General features: G+C 45.1%; 1 protein-coding gene across 3 annotated transcripts in view; it reads left to right on the forward strand.

Annotated features, from left to right (window-relative positions):
- Positions 1 to 17,067, forward strand: part of acsl6 (acyl-CoA synthetase long chain family member 6) — a 105,709-nt gene that overhangs the window by 43,253 nt on the left and 45,389 nt on the right. The window contains exon 1 of one of the 3 annotated variants that reach the window (XM_083777001.1): positions 6,241 to 6,741. The exons of 1 other annotated variant lie outside the window; for it this stretch is intronic. In XM_083777001.1, the coding sequence (XP_083633127.1) occupies positions 6,696 to 6,741 (46 nt within the window). In that variant the 5' untranslated portion in view covers positions 6,241 to 6,695. Of the gene's footprint in view, positions 1 to 6,240; positions 6,742 to 10,125; positions 10,249 to 17,067 lie in introns of those variants that run through there. One more of the 3 variants, XM_083777002.1, reaches the window with a different exon arrangement.

Here is a 17,067-nt window from a genome sequence, read left to right on the forward strand (position 1 = left end):
CTCTCAGGCAGGCAACATAATATTGTCTGTAATTTGGTGATGATAATTGTAATTTCAGTTTATATTATGCAATGTCTACAAAGCCAAATCTCTACTGGGGGAACATTGAAGGCTCAGAGCAACATATGACACCTTGCCTTGTCCCCGAAACATCCACCAATGGTTTGGTGCCGAAGAGACCTGTCCCCTTTGCAACACCATCAACGCAAGCCTCCAGCACATCCTGTCGGGCTGCAGGACAGCGCTGTCCCAAGGCCGCTACAGATGGCGACACGACCAAGTTCTGAAAAAGCTGGCAGAGGTGTCAGAGTCATGCAGAAAGGAAGCAAACAGCAGACCTTCCGCTCCAGGCAGACATCCCATCAAGTTTGCGAGGGCTGGAGAGGGTGTCAAACCCTCCCGCCAGAGAGATACTGCAAGACTCCTCTCACCGGGAAATGAGTGGACCATGAGGGTCGACCTGGGGAAGCAACTCCAGTTCCCCAGGGAGATCGTGGAAACATCGCTGCGGCCAGACCTAGTCATGTGGTCAGAGGCTTGCAAGACAGTCCTTCTGGTCGAACTCACTGTCCCATGGGAGGGAGGTTTGGAGGCTGCTTATGAGCGGAAGCGAGCCAAGTACTCAGACCTGGCGGCAGAGTGCAGGGAGGCTGGCTGGAAAGCTGTTATCTGCCCTGTGGAAGTGGGGTGTAGGGGCTTCGTAGGTTCCTCAACTGGACGCCTACTCCGCGACATTGGATGCACAGGAGCGGGGCATCGGAAAGCCATGAAAGAGCTGGCTGAGGAGGCGGAGAAAGGCAGCTTCTGGCTGTGGCTAAGGAGGAAGCATAAGAGTTGGGGGACAAACACCTAGGGCATCAGCAGGGGGTGGCAGGGAGAGATCCCTGCCACCGCTCCGCCACCATGAGACGTACTGGGGTTAAAGGAGCGAAACGTTGATGAATGGTGGTCCTCAGCTGATGACCCGTTTAGGCCCACAAAGGTGTTCAGTGAGGTGTCACAGCACACCTGTTCAAAAGGCACTGGAGGAGGTGCGTCAGGCAGCAATGCCCAGCAGGAATACCATCACCTGTATCTGATATGGATTTTCGGCGGTTAGGTGACCACCGAACTGACGTCACGAGCCACGGTGAAGAGCAAACCACCGCCACCGCTCCAGCCCTTCTCTCTGTTTTTACTCACCACTGCTCAACATTATTTCAGCTCCGGTGGTCAGCTCACCACCGGAGCGGTGGTCACCTCACCACCGAAAATCCAGACTATGAATAGGCCTTAAGGAATTGTAATCTTAAAAGATTCCTCCTTGACATTAATAGCTGAGAATGCCCATTACGCCTAATTTATTGTTCGGCGGTTCGGCGGTTCGACGTGCCGATAATAACCTGAATATACATGCTCACAATGTGTTGCATCTGTGCCATATTGTGATCTTGTAGATCAATTATTTCTGGCGTGCAACACCGGTGTACAACAAAGTATAAATCGGGCTATACAGTGCACTGGTATTGTGCATGTATTGATAGTTCAGATGATAGCATTGGGAGATTTATCAAGTACAGTACCTGCTCTGCACCAAGGGTAGGCACCATTTGTTACACATCCAATAGTTACACCATGGATATGGTGTAACTACAGTCAGGGCAACAACAACAACAATAGTGCCATCATGCCATGTAGATTTAAGACATAACATAACTTTTTGTACATGACAGTCAGTGGTAGTGTGTAACAGACTTCCAGTAGACATAACATCTAAATAGTCCTGTCATAGGTTTAAACATGCATGTGGCAAATGGCTATTTGACCATTATGAGGTGTTGGCTGCTAGGTGTACAGTATACATTAACATATGTAATATGTGGGAGTGAGGGTAGGTATATACAGTATGTCAGTAGCCTATGCATGTAAGGACAGTAATTGTGTATCCTTATTGCGAACGCAGTGAGCACTATGAGACCCTGCACACACACACACACACACACACACACACACACACACACACACAGTAGAAAACTTACAAAAATTATTAACTAAAAAGGGAAAAAAAAGTAAGTAATTTATTCTAATTGTTGTTATTGCAATTTACGAGCTGCGTTTGCGCGTCTTACTTGTACATAGAGGGGTGAAAATATATACATTTTATTTTGCCTTGCTTAACGAGGTTCTGCTTAATGCAGCCTATGTGCCAGTACAGTACAGTACAGTACAGGGCACCATAGTCATCTGTGACATGTATTGCCTTGGAATGGAAATAAGTTATCTTTATTGAAGGTGGCAGCAGCTGAGTCTGCAGAGAGGCTGCCTGGGAATAGGAACTCCTAAGTGTGTATAATATTTACGGTTTGCATTGTTTGCTCTTATTTCTGTGTTTTACAACTGCATTTTAACCAAGTTAACACCCCTGCATTGCACCACCATTATACATGCATACACCATACGTACTGTAATTAATCACATCTATGTAAACAATGTCAATATCTGCAACTGCACAGTAGGCTATTTTATACTCTGACATTCAGGTGACAGATCTGGGATCCTGTGATTTATGACCAGATCTCCCACTGAACCTGTAATCACCCAACTGTATTATATGTCATCATTATTATGCAGTTTTGCTAGTTACATTCCTGTCTTCCTCATTAGCATTGTGTGCATCTTGTTATTATCGCCTGCTTCTCTTTCTGTCTCAATATCATTTATTTGGCATCATGGTATGAAGGACGACTCCCCTTTTTTGGCCAATTTCTTAAGGCAACGAGTACTGTATGTCTGGATAATCTCACACATAGGCCTACACCTATGCAATTTATTAGAGAGGTCATGGTCTCTGGTAGAGTAGGTCTGCCGGAACAGTTGAGTCCCGTTCATTTACTTTCTATCTGAGCTATGGGCTGGAGCTCCCAGTTACAACCACACAGTGAGATGATCTGAGATCGGCAGCCGGCCAGTAGTCTGAAAATGACTAGGTGTACCCTCTCGCTTTGTGTTGAAATGCAGTGTCCCTGAGTGAGACACTTCACCCCAAACTACTACAGATGGTTGCATCTCTTGCCAAAAAATAACTTTTGCCAAAATCAACAACAGTGACACAACGGTAGGATGATGAAGTTATAAGGGTTTTGGTGCCTTTGCTCGAGGGGAGTTCAGAAATCTCAATGTCGGCCTGTACCACTGTCAGGGTACAAGACTTGAGCCTGAGCACTCCCAAACTGGAGCCCCCCGGCCCTGGGGTCTTTGAGGGGGTTCCAGTCACCTAACCCAAACACTATTTTTCATTCAGAAATAGCTACAAGCTCACAGCATATTGCGATTTGACGTGTTGTGGGCTTGTAGATCTGCAAAAAAAATAAAATGGGGGGGGGGGGCTGACGGACAGATCGGTGAACCAATCAGGGTGTGCGCAAATCTGAGCCGCGGCCGTCCCACCTAGGCCAGAAAGGTCTAGCGTTAGCTCAGGCTAGTCAGTGGGAGACGAGGCTCATTTGGAGAGGCAGCCACCGCCATTGTAGAACCGCCACTGCTTCCACAGTATAGTCTTCTGCCAATAATTCTAATTTCTGGGATGTATAGAGCGTCGCAGTCCCTCCCCCTTTCAGAACAACGAACGGCCCAGGAAATGAAAACGCAATGCATTTCCCCATAGGCAGTTCTTATTTAATAAAAAAGGTGTTGTAACCTGCCGTTTTTTTCTACTTTCTAATTTTTGTTCTTTGTTTGGCCCGAAACATTCTGTGTGTTGTCATGATTTGTCACGACAACAGTTGGCTTCGTACGACGCTTAAAAGGTCTTTAAATAAATTAAATAAGAACTGCCTATGGGGAAATGCATTGCGTTTTCATTTCCTGGGCCGTTCGTTGTTCTGAAAGGGGGAGGGACTGCGACGCTCTATTACTGACCCAGTGTAGCAGTAATTGGTGAGGTAATTAATAATCAACTGGACACTTGCATGTACACAGTTTTGATAACTCCTTTTTTGCTTTTGAAATTACATCATATGGCAACCATGTCTATGGACCTTTAATGTTTGTTTAGAGCACTTAACAACAACAAAAAAGGCAGCCAAAGTCTATGGACTTTTAATGTTTGTTTACAGCAGTAAATGTCATGTGACGTCATGAGGTACAATAAAGACGCCCTGAGGACGAGAAGCTTGCGTGCACGCATCCGCCTGGGTGACGGCAGACTGCTGGGTGAGCGCTGGTGCTTTGGCATGGGGGTCAGATCAACATATGGAATGTCAGAACAGGTCAGCTCCATATATGGAGATGTAAGGGTGGCAGCGAGGGCAGTGTACAGGGTTTTACTGAGGGCCCAGGTAGGACCGGGCCTTAATTCTCGGGCCTGTTGAGAACTCTAGTTTTCGCCGGCTGCGGGGCAGGCAGGCCCATCTAGAGAACAGGTCAGCTCCATATATGGAGATCTAAGGGTTTGAGGTTTGAGGTCAGATATGCTCCATATATGCAGATCTAGGTGATGATCCAGTCTTCTCCAGGGTTTGATGAGGTCAGTCTCGTGGTATTCATATATGGAGACGGCCATATATGGTGGCGTGGCATGTCACGAGGCGTGATGTCACGAGGCGTGACCATATATGGAAGCGTGATCGTGATGTCACGAGGCGTGACCATATATGGAGGCATGACCGAACCAACCGACCGACTGACAGGAGATGCAGGTTTTCATAGTAAACTGCGACTTTCGGTCACAATAAATACCAAAGGAGTGAAGCGGCCTTCACATGAATGTTTTTTTCTAACACAATTACAGAGGGCAGGTGTTAGCTAGGCCTACTATGTATAATTGTAATTGTAAATAAACCCAGCAGTTCTCTCAAGTGCTCAGTTCATTAGAAAGAAAGAAAGAAAGAAAGAAAGAAAGAAAGAAAGAAAGAAAGAAAGGAAGAAAGAAAGAAAGAAAGAAAGAGAACGAACGCTGGCCTAATTCAATTCTCAAGTGCCCATGATGAGTCGTCTGGTTTAGTCTGGACCCCCCACTTTGGCAAAATGACAACTACTGCCTCTCAGTCTCTGCACCATGACAGCCATCTTTATACTCACGTTTCCGTCCTGCTGCTGCCAGCCGCAGTCTCATTTGTTTACCGCGTGTCCCGGGCTTGGCAGGAGGAGGCCGAGGAGGGGGAGACAGACAGACGGGCATGGCAGGAGGAGGCCGAGGAGGGGGAGACAGACAGACGGGCATGCAGGCCATGGATGGTGGAGGAGGACAGATGGACAGATGGGACGTCCTGACTGACCACGACCCCACTTGATAAGGTCAGGTCAGTCACGTGACGGCACCACAAATAAGGCAATTAACACACCAAGAGGTTTCCATAGTATACTCACTGACACACATGAGAGAGGATAGGATAGATTTGGGGAGGGGTGTATGTTATTTTAAATTAACGTCATGCTCTATAGCCTAGATTGATTGGTTAGATAAATACTGCAGTCAATGGGAAGGTGCGTGTTGTCATATGTGCTCCGTTGCGTACGTCACGCTTTTGCACTACGTATTAGAGAGAGAGAGAGAGAGAGAGAGAGAGAGAGAGACGCGCGTTTCTCAAGGTTAAGTTAGTTCAGTGGGAGTGTTTTACGGCACCACGTGACAGTGGTGCGAGGTTACTGTGTGTCAGAGCTGTATGCTGCCCTTCTGATGGGACTTCACTTTAGCTGCAGAATGATGCTGCTACTGCCGTGCATGGTCTAAAATGTAGTAAATACACTCATATTTCTGCGGCGGTGTCCGATCATCAGTGACCGCAATGACCCCAACAACAAGACACTTCTGTTGTTTGTAGTTATTATTAGAATGATCTGAGACCCCTGGCCCAGAATTGCATATATGCTAGGCTACGTATTTGTAAGCTACCGTTATACCGAAAGCGGCCACTATAGTGGCGGATTGATTGATTAAAAAAATAAACAAACCTCATAGCCCACCTTGTGTTATATTACAGTAAAATATCACCATGTAAATGTATCCATAATGTTGGCAACTGAGACTGTACATATAAACCAACCAAACGGAGCCTCCTATGGGGCTATGGATGGGTCAGTTGGTTACATGTGTAGCCTACACTATACACTCTCATAAATGAACCCTCGGGATTTGCTAGCGAGGCGTTTTAAAATATGCATCGTCCATATATAATTCCCTCTGGTGGTAACCTTCATGGCTCCCTCCGTCCATCCAACCTGTGCTAGTGTGAGACCGTCTCCATTACGCGGCTCCACACTGACACCCACCCACCAGGACCAGGTGCAGGTGGACTCAGGAGTCAGGAGTGGACGGATCACCAGGCGAGTGGCGACGCTACTGGCCCAGGCTGCTGCTGCTGCTTCTAAAACGCCGTTTGAAACTATTTCTATAGGCGACACACGTCAATTTGTTTTGTTCATGCAAAGCTATAGCGTGTGTGACTGTGAAGCCGGTTGGACGTCGTGTGTGTGTGTGTGTGTGTGTGTGTGTGAGAGAGAGAGACTGAGCACAGCAAAGCTCTCCCGCTGTGGATGGTCTCAGATATAATTGTCGCTGCTCTTCCTTATAATCTCCATCCCACTCCCAAACTCGTCGGCGAGCTGCTGCTGCTGCCGCAGAGTCGATGCTGCAGTTTTGACTCCTGCTAGAAAAAGGACCGCGGTGTTGTGCGCTGCGACAGACACGCAGACACAGACTCAATGAGAAGCAAGACATGCTCGCCTTCGTTCTGGTGTCTGGGTCGCTCTGGATTATATTAGGTGAGTTCTGAACAAAATGCCCCCTTTTATCCCCTCCTCGCTCCGTTTTATCTTGGTGTCTCCTTGGTGATGTCACCTAAGCTACAGTCTCGCATATAGGGCTGTGGATGAGGCGCATTCATTCATTCATTCATCCATTGCCGGCTTCTTATTTCCTATACAGACCGTTGGATTATTGTTATTATTTCCTAGCGTCAGTGAATTGGCTGCGGCCATTCCACTAGGCTGCATTAGGTTTTGGCAGATTGCTCAAAATTGACACGTTGCCTGCTGGATTGCGGTTGGACACACCGGCGAACGGTGACATTCTTTAATTTAATACACGATGCACGTGTAGCCTGCTGAGCCCAACATAGTTTCAACAATATGGCATGATAATAATGATAATGACAATAACAATAATAATGCAATAACAGTGGTGGGCAGCGTCTGCTAACCTGCTATACCGGCTACTTGGACTCTAGTTTAATGTAGCCTACATTTTCTTTCCATATAGGGATATTTGATATACTTCCTCCCCCAAACCTTTTTTTGCTTTAGCATAAAAGCATGTGCTGTGCAATGTGCTGTCTGGGAACTGTAATAAACATATGGTTCTATTTCTTGGCAGATCAATGCTATTATTTTCCTCCTCGTGGAAATAGAGGATTAATGCTGGTGGGGGAAACCACGGTGGGCCGCGTTGCCAATGCCATTCTAAGCCCAACAGGATAAAGTGCTGTGTGTCGGCTGGGCCAGCTGCTATTCTGCTACGGTTGTGTGACATTGTGCGTATGAAACCGAACCGGACGCACGTAAAAAAAAAAAAAGTACACGCATGTCTTGCCAATGACGCGACGGTGTCGCTTGCCAAAAAAAAGAGAGAACGCCATGCTGCGGAGGTTCTAAGCCTTTAGCTTGATTTGAAATGTAGCCTACACTATAAACGTTCCAGCATCAAGGCCAGATAGCAGCGAGGACTATACACTAGCCTTGGTTTGCCGGTGGATAAGGCTAACAATATTCTGTCCTCCATCATGCTACACTGGTGGAGGGGAGGAGGAGGAGGAGGGACGGCCTCTATTATTCTTCTCATATGCTGATTGGTTTAAAGGGGTCGGCTCCTACCAATCGGCCGCGGGAGCGCTGCAAAGGCCGCGGGTGATTGGTGGGAACTGTCCAGGGGAGAAGGGTGCTGAAATCATTCCGGCCTACCGGCAAGCCACAGCATGTTCATCATCCCCATCCTCCATCTTTTCCCTGAAGCAAATTCCTCTGTGTTTATAAAACCCTTTTTTATTTACATTTTTAACAACCAGACATATTAATGTGCCCTGATGTGCCGTTTTATAGGCTACATGTAAATAATTGTTCATGTAAATAATAGTTATTTCTTTAAACAAAGTGATTTAACAGTGGGGACCCCCCCCCATAAGGACATGTAGGCCTACTAGCAGTATAGCTCAACATTCAGCTAGTCATTCCCTGGACCTCGCCACGCCACACCTCACTATGCATAATGCATTTTAGTCACCATCTGGTGTGGCCTACTGCACCACACAGACCTGTAAACTTATTCCTTTCCCTCCTTAATAATTAATACAAAGGACAGTCGCAAAGACCCTCATTATAAGTGCACACACGCACACGCAATCTTCAAAGGTGTTTTCAATCATTAGGACGGAGATGCTAACCCCATTATTGAAAATGACTCAACTAATTTAAAGTACATTTGGATGCCCATATCATGGATGCCAAGCAAGGACAATACTGTAGCTGTCAGTATTAACCACGTTGACCCTCTAGAGTCTAGATTTAGAGAAACAAAACTGAGTTGGCTGTGTTCTTTCCCTCTACACACCAAAGTGTCTCCGCAAAAATAGCCACACACAACTTGTGATCTTGTGAGTCACAAGACCCGAATATACTGCCCTACAAAGCCAAAGTGTGTTGGACACACACAGACTTATTTGTGTAACCCAATGGTCAAATCATCCTTCGTGACTTTGGGGGATAACCAATTACCTCAAGAACATAATTTACACTTAGTGTAATATCACTCTTTTGCCGATATCTCATTCGGTTGACCAGTTATAAGACTTTTAAATATCGGCCACTTCCTCTACACGTATACAGTACGGTAGTTACTGCACTTTGGCTTTATATAAGGCCACCGGATGCTGTGGTTCAAGTGGTTAAGATATTAAGAAGGCATTATGTTGACATCAGGTCTTTTCACCAGTCGATCTCAATACACATGTAATCAATGATAATGGCCTCACATGCAGTGTGTGCACTCACATAACACATGACATCCATCTCTTTTGTTTCTCCACTGCTCGGTGGCTCTGAGCTGTTTCAGCATGCAACGTGTTCTCACTTCTCATTCCTTTGCTGTGCTCTATTGGGCTCTGTTGACTTATTAAGGCAAAGTGCTGAAACAGTGATTCTGCCTCTTCTGATGCACATCACATGTTCAAGTGGTTTTCTTTAGGTCACTCTGCTGAGAACAGGCTGTGCTGTGTAGTAAACCTGCACTGTGTCGTGGATGGGGATGGGAGTCGCACGGCCCTCCGTGGATTACCACAATACATTCCCCAATTCAAATCCATATGTATAATTTTAGCATAAAAAGAAAAAATCACTGTTGACAGTTTAATAAATTAATATGGCATTTCTTCCTCTACTTTCCCGAAAGCTGACATTTTGACAAGGCCCCCACTTGACAGCAGCAGGATGAAGTCTGACCACAATCCCTTTTTTAACAGTCAAATGTATCTAGGAGGGGCATTCAGAGCTGTGTGTGTGCGTGCGCGTGCGTGCACGTGTGTGCTTTTGCACACAACTAAGTGTAACTCAGGCTGTTAAAATTGGCAAAAACAAAAGGCCATTTATAAAATTGCCATCATATATTGTGTGTGTGTGTGTGTGTGTGTGTGTGTGTGTGTGTGTGTGTGTGTGTGTGTGTGTGTGTGTGTGTGTGTGTGGTTCATTATACAAATCACCAGCAGCCATAATTTGCATATGTTCTGTGGGTGTACACATGAATGGTGCAACCAGGTATGTCGTTCCAGCTCTACTGCATTTGCTGTGTGTGTGTGTGTGTGTGTGTGTGTGTGTGTGTGTGTGTGTCCATTATAGTGTAAGCTGAGAGACCTGTGCATCTTTTAGCGGTGGATGAGATGAGATGACACTGGGTTTACAAGGGGGGGGAGGAGGAGGAGGGCAATCAAGAGATACGGGGGGAGAGAGAGAAAGGGAGGGCGAGGGAGGGAGGGAGGGAGGGGGTAAAGTGTGCAGCGTCTGCTGAGCCGAGGGTGGTGTGATACGGAGGCCTGTGAGGTAGAAAAGAGGCCGCGGCTCGTCTCCTTCGCTCGCCTCGGCTGTAATCTCGCCAGTGGCACTATAAGAAGGTATAATCACCGGTTCTCCCAGGGTGCATGTGATAACCGCCTGAGGCTTCCCCCTAGACAATACAGACACACGCCACCACCACACCGGCTCCCAGCTGGCTGCCTCCGACTCCTCGTAAGTGCTAACCGGTGCTTGCTAGCATGTCCCGTATTTATAGTAGCATGCCTTCCTCCTCCACTGGCTTGCACACAGCTGCTGCTCTGCTGTATTGGCCCCAACACTGCAGAGCGTTCGCAGACTGCATCTCGCTGGTGCACTTCCTCCTCCTCTCTACTTGCACTTCTCGCTTTCGGCTCTGCTCTCTCTAATTCTCGCAATATGTTTTCACATGTTCCGCTCTCCCTTTCATTGCATCTCTCTTGTTTTGTTTCCCCCTTCTCTCTCTCTCTCTCTCTCTCTCTCTCTCTCTCTCCCCCCATTGGCAATACAATGTATGAACCTTTCATCACTGCTTTCCATTGTCACACTGTAGCGGTGTCAGTTAACCTACTTTTTGTGTGTGGCATATTTAACCTCAATGTTAGTGACAATGATGTAGCATATGATAATATATTAGTAGCGAGGCAACGCGTTGTGCGTTTGTAGATCTGCTATTTTCACTAGTTTGGTTGTCGGGCAAACATCTAATCTCGACCTGGAAAGTTTGGTAACCACTGGTATATGATATAGTAGGCCTATAGCATAGCCAATGTTATTAATGATAACTCATCATGGGGTCTGAGGACCCCTAGGGGTCCTTGCGTTGTAAAATGCGCTATATAAATAAAGTGGTTTGGACTGGATGGAGAGGGGTTCCAGGGGAGTTCCCCTTCTAAATGATTGATAGGTATAGGAACCAATTGGAGACCCTTATGGGTCATTTGGTTCCATTTCTCTCTCTATATATTTCTCATTCCAGAGATGAGAAATAAATCGTATCAAATGGGAGTCTGTAGACTATCAATGCTGAGGGTCCTTCAAATGAACAAGGTTGAGGACCACTGACTTGTAGTTCCACGCTGCACATCAGCACATAGACTACCAGTACGTGGTCTGGTGCTTATAACCGATGCTCCTATAGTGACAGCGACAGGAACTGTCAGGGGGAGCGGGGTCTTAACTCCTGGAGGGTGGTCCCACTGGTGGGAGGGGGGGGGGGGGGATACAAAGGGCTTTGTGAGACAGAATAACAAGAACCTACATTTGAATACAAATAGAAAACATGTGATATCAAGTTTTTGCTCCCGTGACAAAACAGGTGAGGAGAAAGAAAGCGAGCAAGAGAGAGCGCACCCCAGGATGTCTTTAAATAGAGAGAGGAAGTGGCATGGAGAGGGGAGGTTACTCTTGGCCATCCGCCTCTCTGGGCTAATAGGCCTGTAATCTCCAGGCAGGTCTAATCGCTGCTGACGCTCCGCAGATGGGGAGAGGGGGCGGGACCAGCGGGCCGTGTGGTGCATGACGCTGGTCACCCTCAACTCGAGTCACTGAGGACACAGGAAGTCTGGCTTGTCCTGTGCACAGAACGCAGCTCTGTCCCCGAGAGGCGCTGGGGTTTCAGTGGCATTACATTTGTGACATTTTACAAGCCGTCCCTCCGGGAGACAAGAAACCGAGCCCTCAGAAGCACTTTCCATTTTGATTAGTTAAGTCACTTGTGGGAATCCTAATGCATTGTGGGTGGTTAGACGTCCTCTTTATCGCATTTCTAAACACATTTACTTCTGCGAGAGGCCTGACGATCCCACCCCGCTATTAATGATTCTCTATCGACCTCTACGTTTGTCGTTGATCTCACTCCATTCGTCATCTTTGCTGTCCAATTCAAGAGCATCTGTTGCCCTTCTGAGCGTTTCCCTGGCCTACACCGTAAAAGTCTGAGTTTAATTTAGCGCTCTCTTGTGTTAAATGAAGCTCAGGGTTTTAGTGTGCAGGATCTCAGGTAGGCTTTGAACATTCAGGGGCCTTCATGGATGCTGGAAAGCTACAGTTAGTCATTCAAATGTTCATTCATTTCAATGTTTATTCATTCTAGCGTGTGTGTGTGTGTGTGTGTGTGTGTGTGTGTGTGTGTGTGTGTATGTGTGTGTGGTGCACATAATACAAACACACAATTGCAACATCAATTCAAAGATTAGGCCGTAATAGATTTTCTTTTATCGTGATGGTGATAATAATTGTGTTCTTGACAAAGATTCTATTCGTTCTATTGTAGTGCTGTTTCTTCCCCACAGATTGATGTGCCCTCTAGCTTGCCAAAGGCCACTGCAGATATGGAGTTGTGCCTAAAGTTTAGCTGATATATGCGTCTGTTTCTCTTAGGTTGGAAAAGCATGATGAGACAGCACAGATCACAGATCAGTCACAGAGACAGTGTCTGCTGTAAAGCCTGACCAGTGCCAGAGTTTGGCATCTGATGCTGATCCCGATTTTGCACAGTCCACTATTATTACCATTACCAATGTTTTGACTGATATTTTGTCAGAACAGCATAATGTTTTAAATCTGTTTGAAAGTTTCTATGTCAGAACATGTATACACATACACTGAACTTCATTTTATTGAACCACAGCCCTACTCAGAAATGATACAAAATAGGCCATCTACAAGCTCGTAGATACATTTTATTTTCATTTTTTCATTTGAATACTTTGGACTTCAAGTGGTTAAAATTGGAACACATTGGCTGCACAGTGCATACTTTCTGATACTGATACTGAGAACTCCAATAATACCAATATACAGTCTGGCTGTACTGGCCAGTTATCTCACAGACAACATCCCAAGTTTAATGTCTGGACAATATCCTTACACAGACTAGAGGCAATTTCATAGTCAATGAAATGCTGCTGAGACGTGATTATTGCTGGTCGAAAACTTTAGTCAATACCCTGCCACGATGACTCAAAATATAGCCGGTTCATGGCGATTTTTAATTGGTCTCTAAGGATACTTTATCAGTGTGAAATAGAATCGATAAGGTTTTGAAATGCTTGCAAAATCTCAAAACAATAATGTGATGCAAGGTGAAAGGACTTTTGAGATGCAATCTTTTTAACCTGGCAATGCTTAAACCACATACTAACAAGGTTTCTAGTTCAATTCCAGCTTCAGACCTGTGTTAGGTGACATTCCCCTTCATAGCCTCCCTCTCATTACTATATAATATATATATTATAATTAAAGAAAAACTTCCTGATGATAAAAAAAAAAATTGCAAAAAGTATGTACCTTTTTACAATGTACAATATACAATATTTTAAACTGACTCCTTTCATGTCAATTAAGTAACATCTGTCTTATTTATACATAACAATTTATGGGAGAACACAGGAAAACATACTAAAAGATGTTAAATGTGTCAGTGGCAGGGTGATCTGCCACACCTTGGCTTCTGGTCTCTAGAGCTACTTTCTATGTATACTATTACTATTTACTACTAAGTATAAACAAAATCATCAAATCAATCGCATAAATCTAAATTGTTAACCAAAACTTTGCTGCAAATGAAAGTGCCTCATCAAAATGTCCTAATGCAAAGGAACTACAGTATGACTATGAAGAGTGTTTTTGATGAGAGATTGAACTACTACACTGAACAAAAACCTTTGTACTGGGGCATCGTAAAAAGCCATTTGGACTCATAAAGAATCCCTTATTCAAGTTTCAATGAGGTCATATTTGTCACAAGGTCAAACTGTATTTGAACTGAAGTGAAATAGCCACACTGTGCTAACATTCCTAATAATTAGTAAACGTAATAAAAACTAAAGCATAACACGTTAAGTAAGTAATATAGTTAATTAGTTATACAACTTGGGTATACTAATAAAGTGTAAAGTGTTTGAGTTGTTTAAATAACCTTATTGGCGTGCATTAAAACAGCAGCAAGACATTGGTGTGTAGACTGTAGAGAATGACCATAGACTAGTCTAAATAATACAATTTAGTTGGAAATGCAACTTAACTGGGTTACTGATGTGGTATACTGTATACAGCAGTTGTTCTCAAACCTTTTCATGTCAAAAATAGCAGATGTGCAAGCTCGCAGTGACCTTGTAGATCTGCTATTTTTTAAGAGCCAACATCCATCCATCCATCTTCAACCGCTTATCCGTAGTCAGGTCGCGGGGGCAACAGCTCCACCAGAGAGCTCCAGACTTCCCTCTCCAGAGCAACATTAGTAACTTCTCGAGGCCAACAGAGCCAATATATAAACGGATAAAGTGTTACATGTTATTTATTCCCCCCCCCCCCATTTTCCTCTGGAACCCCCCTAAGGACCCCCTGGGGGTCCCCGGACCCCACTTTGAGAACCACCGGTATATACAGAATAGACCATACAGAATATAAGAATACAAAATAGCAACCGGGATATACAGAAATGTACATTCATACAGTAGAAGCAGTAAATGTCTGTTGAATTAAAGCAGTTCAATTGGAACTAATACAGCCCAATAAACGTACAGTTTGTGGAAGAGATGTCACAATTTTTGTGATGCACACTGGTAGTTAAAGAGTTATCTGTACTAATCTCTGTATGTGTGTCACACAAATGTGAAATGTGTAACTCGGAAAGAGTCCGACCGAACCGTCTCAAACCTTGGGAGTGAGTGTCTCATGAGCCTGAGGTGTGCAGTGACAACTGGCAATTCAGACGGACCAACGGTTTCTTGGAAACCACAAATATCTGTATCTGTCAGCCTGCAGGTCTGAGAAAGAGACGGACATTTCTCAGTGTGTTCGGGAGATTGTGTGCATTTGGCTTCCCTGATTGGTCAACCCCAAACCTGTCGGCTTCGTGGTTTGGCTGAGCACATTTGTGCTTCGAGTCAAAATAAATGGAACGACTTGCATCATTCCCGACATGCAATTACACAGTACAAGGACCGCCTTGTACTGCGTAATTCACACATTCTCTTGTAAATGCAGATTAGCCCTCATTATCAGTGTGATTGACAGGAGAGATGGTCAGACGAACACTCCCACTTTCTGGAGTTCCTTTCTTACAGGGATGAGGACAGTACGGTCAGCCTTGTACTCATTTCCATTCCTCAACCGTATAGTCCAGCAACCGTATTTGGGACTCGGATAGATTGATCCCTTCCTGTTGATGGACTCTGTGACCACTCCTATTGTCCAGGCAGTCTTCCCTCCAACACGAACCTCATAGTAAAACCTTCCTGAGGAGAAGCTTTGCTTTCCTAAGACACATAGACAATATGAGAATCTCTCTTTTTTGTTTGGCCGATTCTTCCATACGTTGCCATGACTAACTTGTTTTCCATCCTCAGACAGGATGAGTTCACATTGTGCTGTATCAGGGTCCAGGGTTACAGCTACGGTCAATTGCTGAATCTCCCTCATCTCGGAATCACACAGTATCTCCATCACTTCACCGGGTTTGGTTTCTCTCTCAAGCTACTGCTCCTCACACTATGTGGAATCAGGCTTTAAGCTGTCGAGCTGTATGGAATCTCACCTCATCAAATATGATGTCAGGTTCGGCCAAATATGGACTTCCATCCACACAGGCCCAGACTGGACCCCATGAAGTACTCTGGTCTGAAATATGAACAAACATGAGATACACATGACAGTATTCTAGTGCCTTTGAAGCACTGCATTGCTCTCTCTGTAATCTATTTATGAGACCAGTTGTTTGTAAACTAGGGTTCATGCCATTTACTCAGATTTTGCACTTGCAAAGGTTGGGGACAGTAAAGAAAAACTTCACTTCACTTGCCTGCACTGCAAAGCCCCGCAGTATGAAAATGAATTGGATTGGAAAAATGGATGGAATGCAAGAGAGTGACAGAGAGTGACAATCCACTCTCCGAATGAAATTAGCACTGAGGACTTTGCCGTGCAGGGGGGAGTGAGCGAGGTCATTGGTGCCGTTCTCGTGCGGTTGTGATGTGGCGGGATGCTGCTGTGCTGACATGCTGTTCTCATCTCAGCTGTAGCAACAGTCCTTGTGCACTTAAAGACCTCTGTGTGTGTGTGTGTGTGTGTGTGTGTGTGTGTGTGTGTGTGTGTGTGTGTGTGTGTGTGTGTGTGTGCGGTGAATGGGAAAAGAACTATGACGACATGCTGTGATATATACAGATAAACGATAAGGTTCTGTAAACATGTTGACGCGTGTTGAATATGATGCCCTGTGAATTTGGATGGATTTAGGCCTTCAGTGTTTGTTGTTTATCAAATCTCTCTGAAAGTGATCCCCAACCTTTATATCATTCACCACTCTCAATGTCCTTAGTGTGGACTCTGCCATCCACTTGAAGAATCTTTAAAACAATACATTTTCAGTTATCGTTATTGTTCTTGGTGCAGACAACCCTTAATGCTTAATTTATATTCCGTATGGAAAAGTGAGTGAGACTCCTTCACAAGACACGGGGAGAGAGAGAGAGAGAGAGAGAGAGAGAGAGAGAGGGGAAAGTAAGCCAGGTTACTATCGAACAATGAATTTACAACAGGACACTGGACGCTGGCACCCCCCATAGAGAATGGCTGCTGCCCCACTGTGCAACAGAGGATGACACAGCAAGACTACTCTGCCATTTTGATTGTCAGTCAAAGAAAAAGAAGGACTAGCTGACATTATTTTACAGCATTTATTTTAAATCTGTGTTTTATAAACATTGAAATTGTGAGGTAGGCTCAGCTGTGGCATGGCTTGCGTGCCAAAAATGCAAAAGGTCTGCTTTTGGTCAGAGCTTAGTCGGCTAAATGTGCTCGGTCTGAAGATGATCAAAGTTATTCAACTTGGCAGCAACTACCAGGCCTACAGTAACTCCAACCCATTACTAACTTTGTCCTACATACCTGTTCCTTCATATTAATTGAATCAGACACTGCCCATATTCTGCCAGTACTCTTTTTAATTGGTCAAATGTGTTGAGACGAGGCATTTTATGGAGAGCTTGAAAGGGTTACATGAGGGTGGAT

The sequence above is a fragment of the Protomyctophum parallelum genome, assembly GCF_964188405.1.
Source record: "Protomyctophum parallelum genome assembly, chromosome: 1".
NCBI lineage: Eukaryota > Metazoa > Chordata > Actinopteri > Myctophiformes > Myctophidae > Protomyctophum > Protomyctophum parallelum.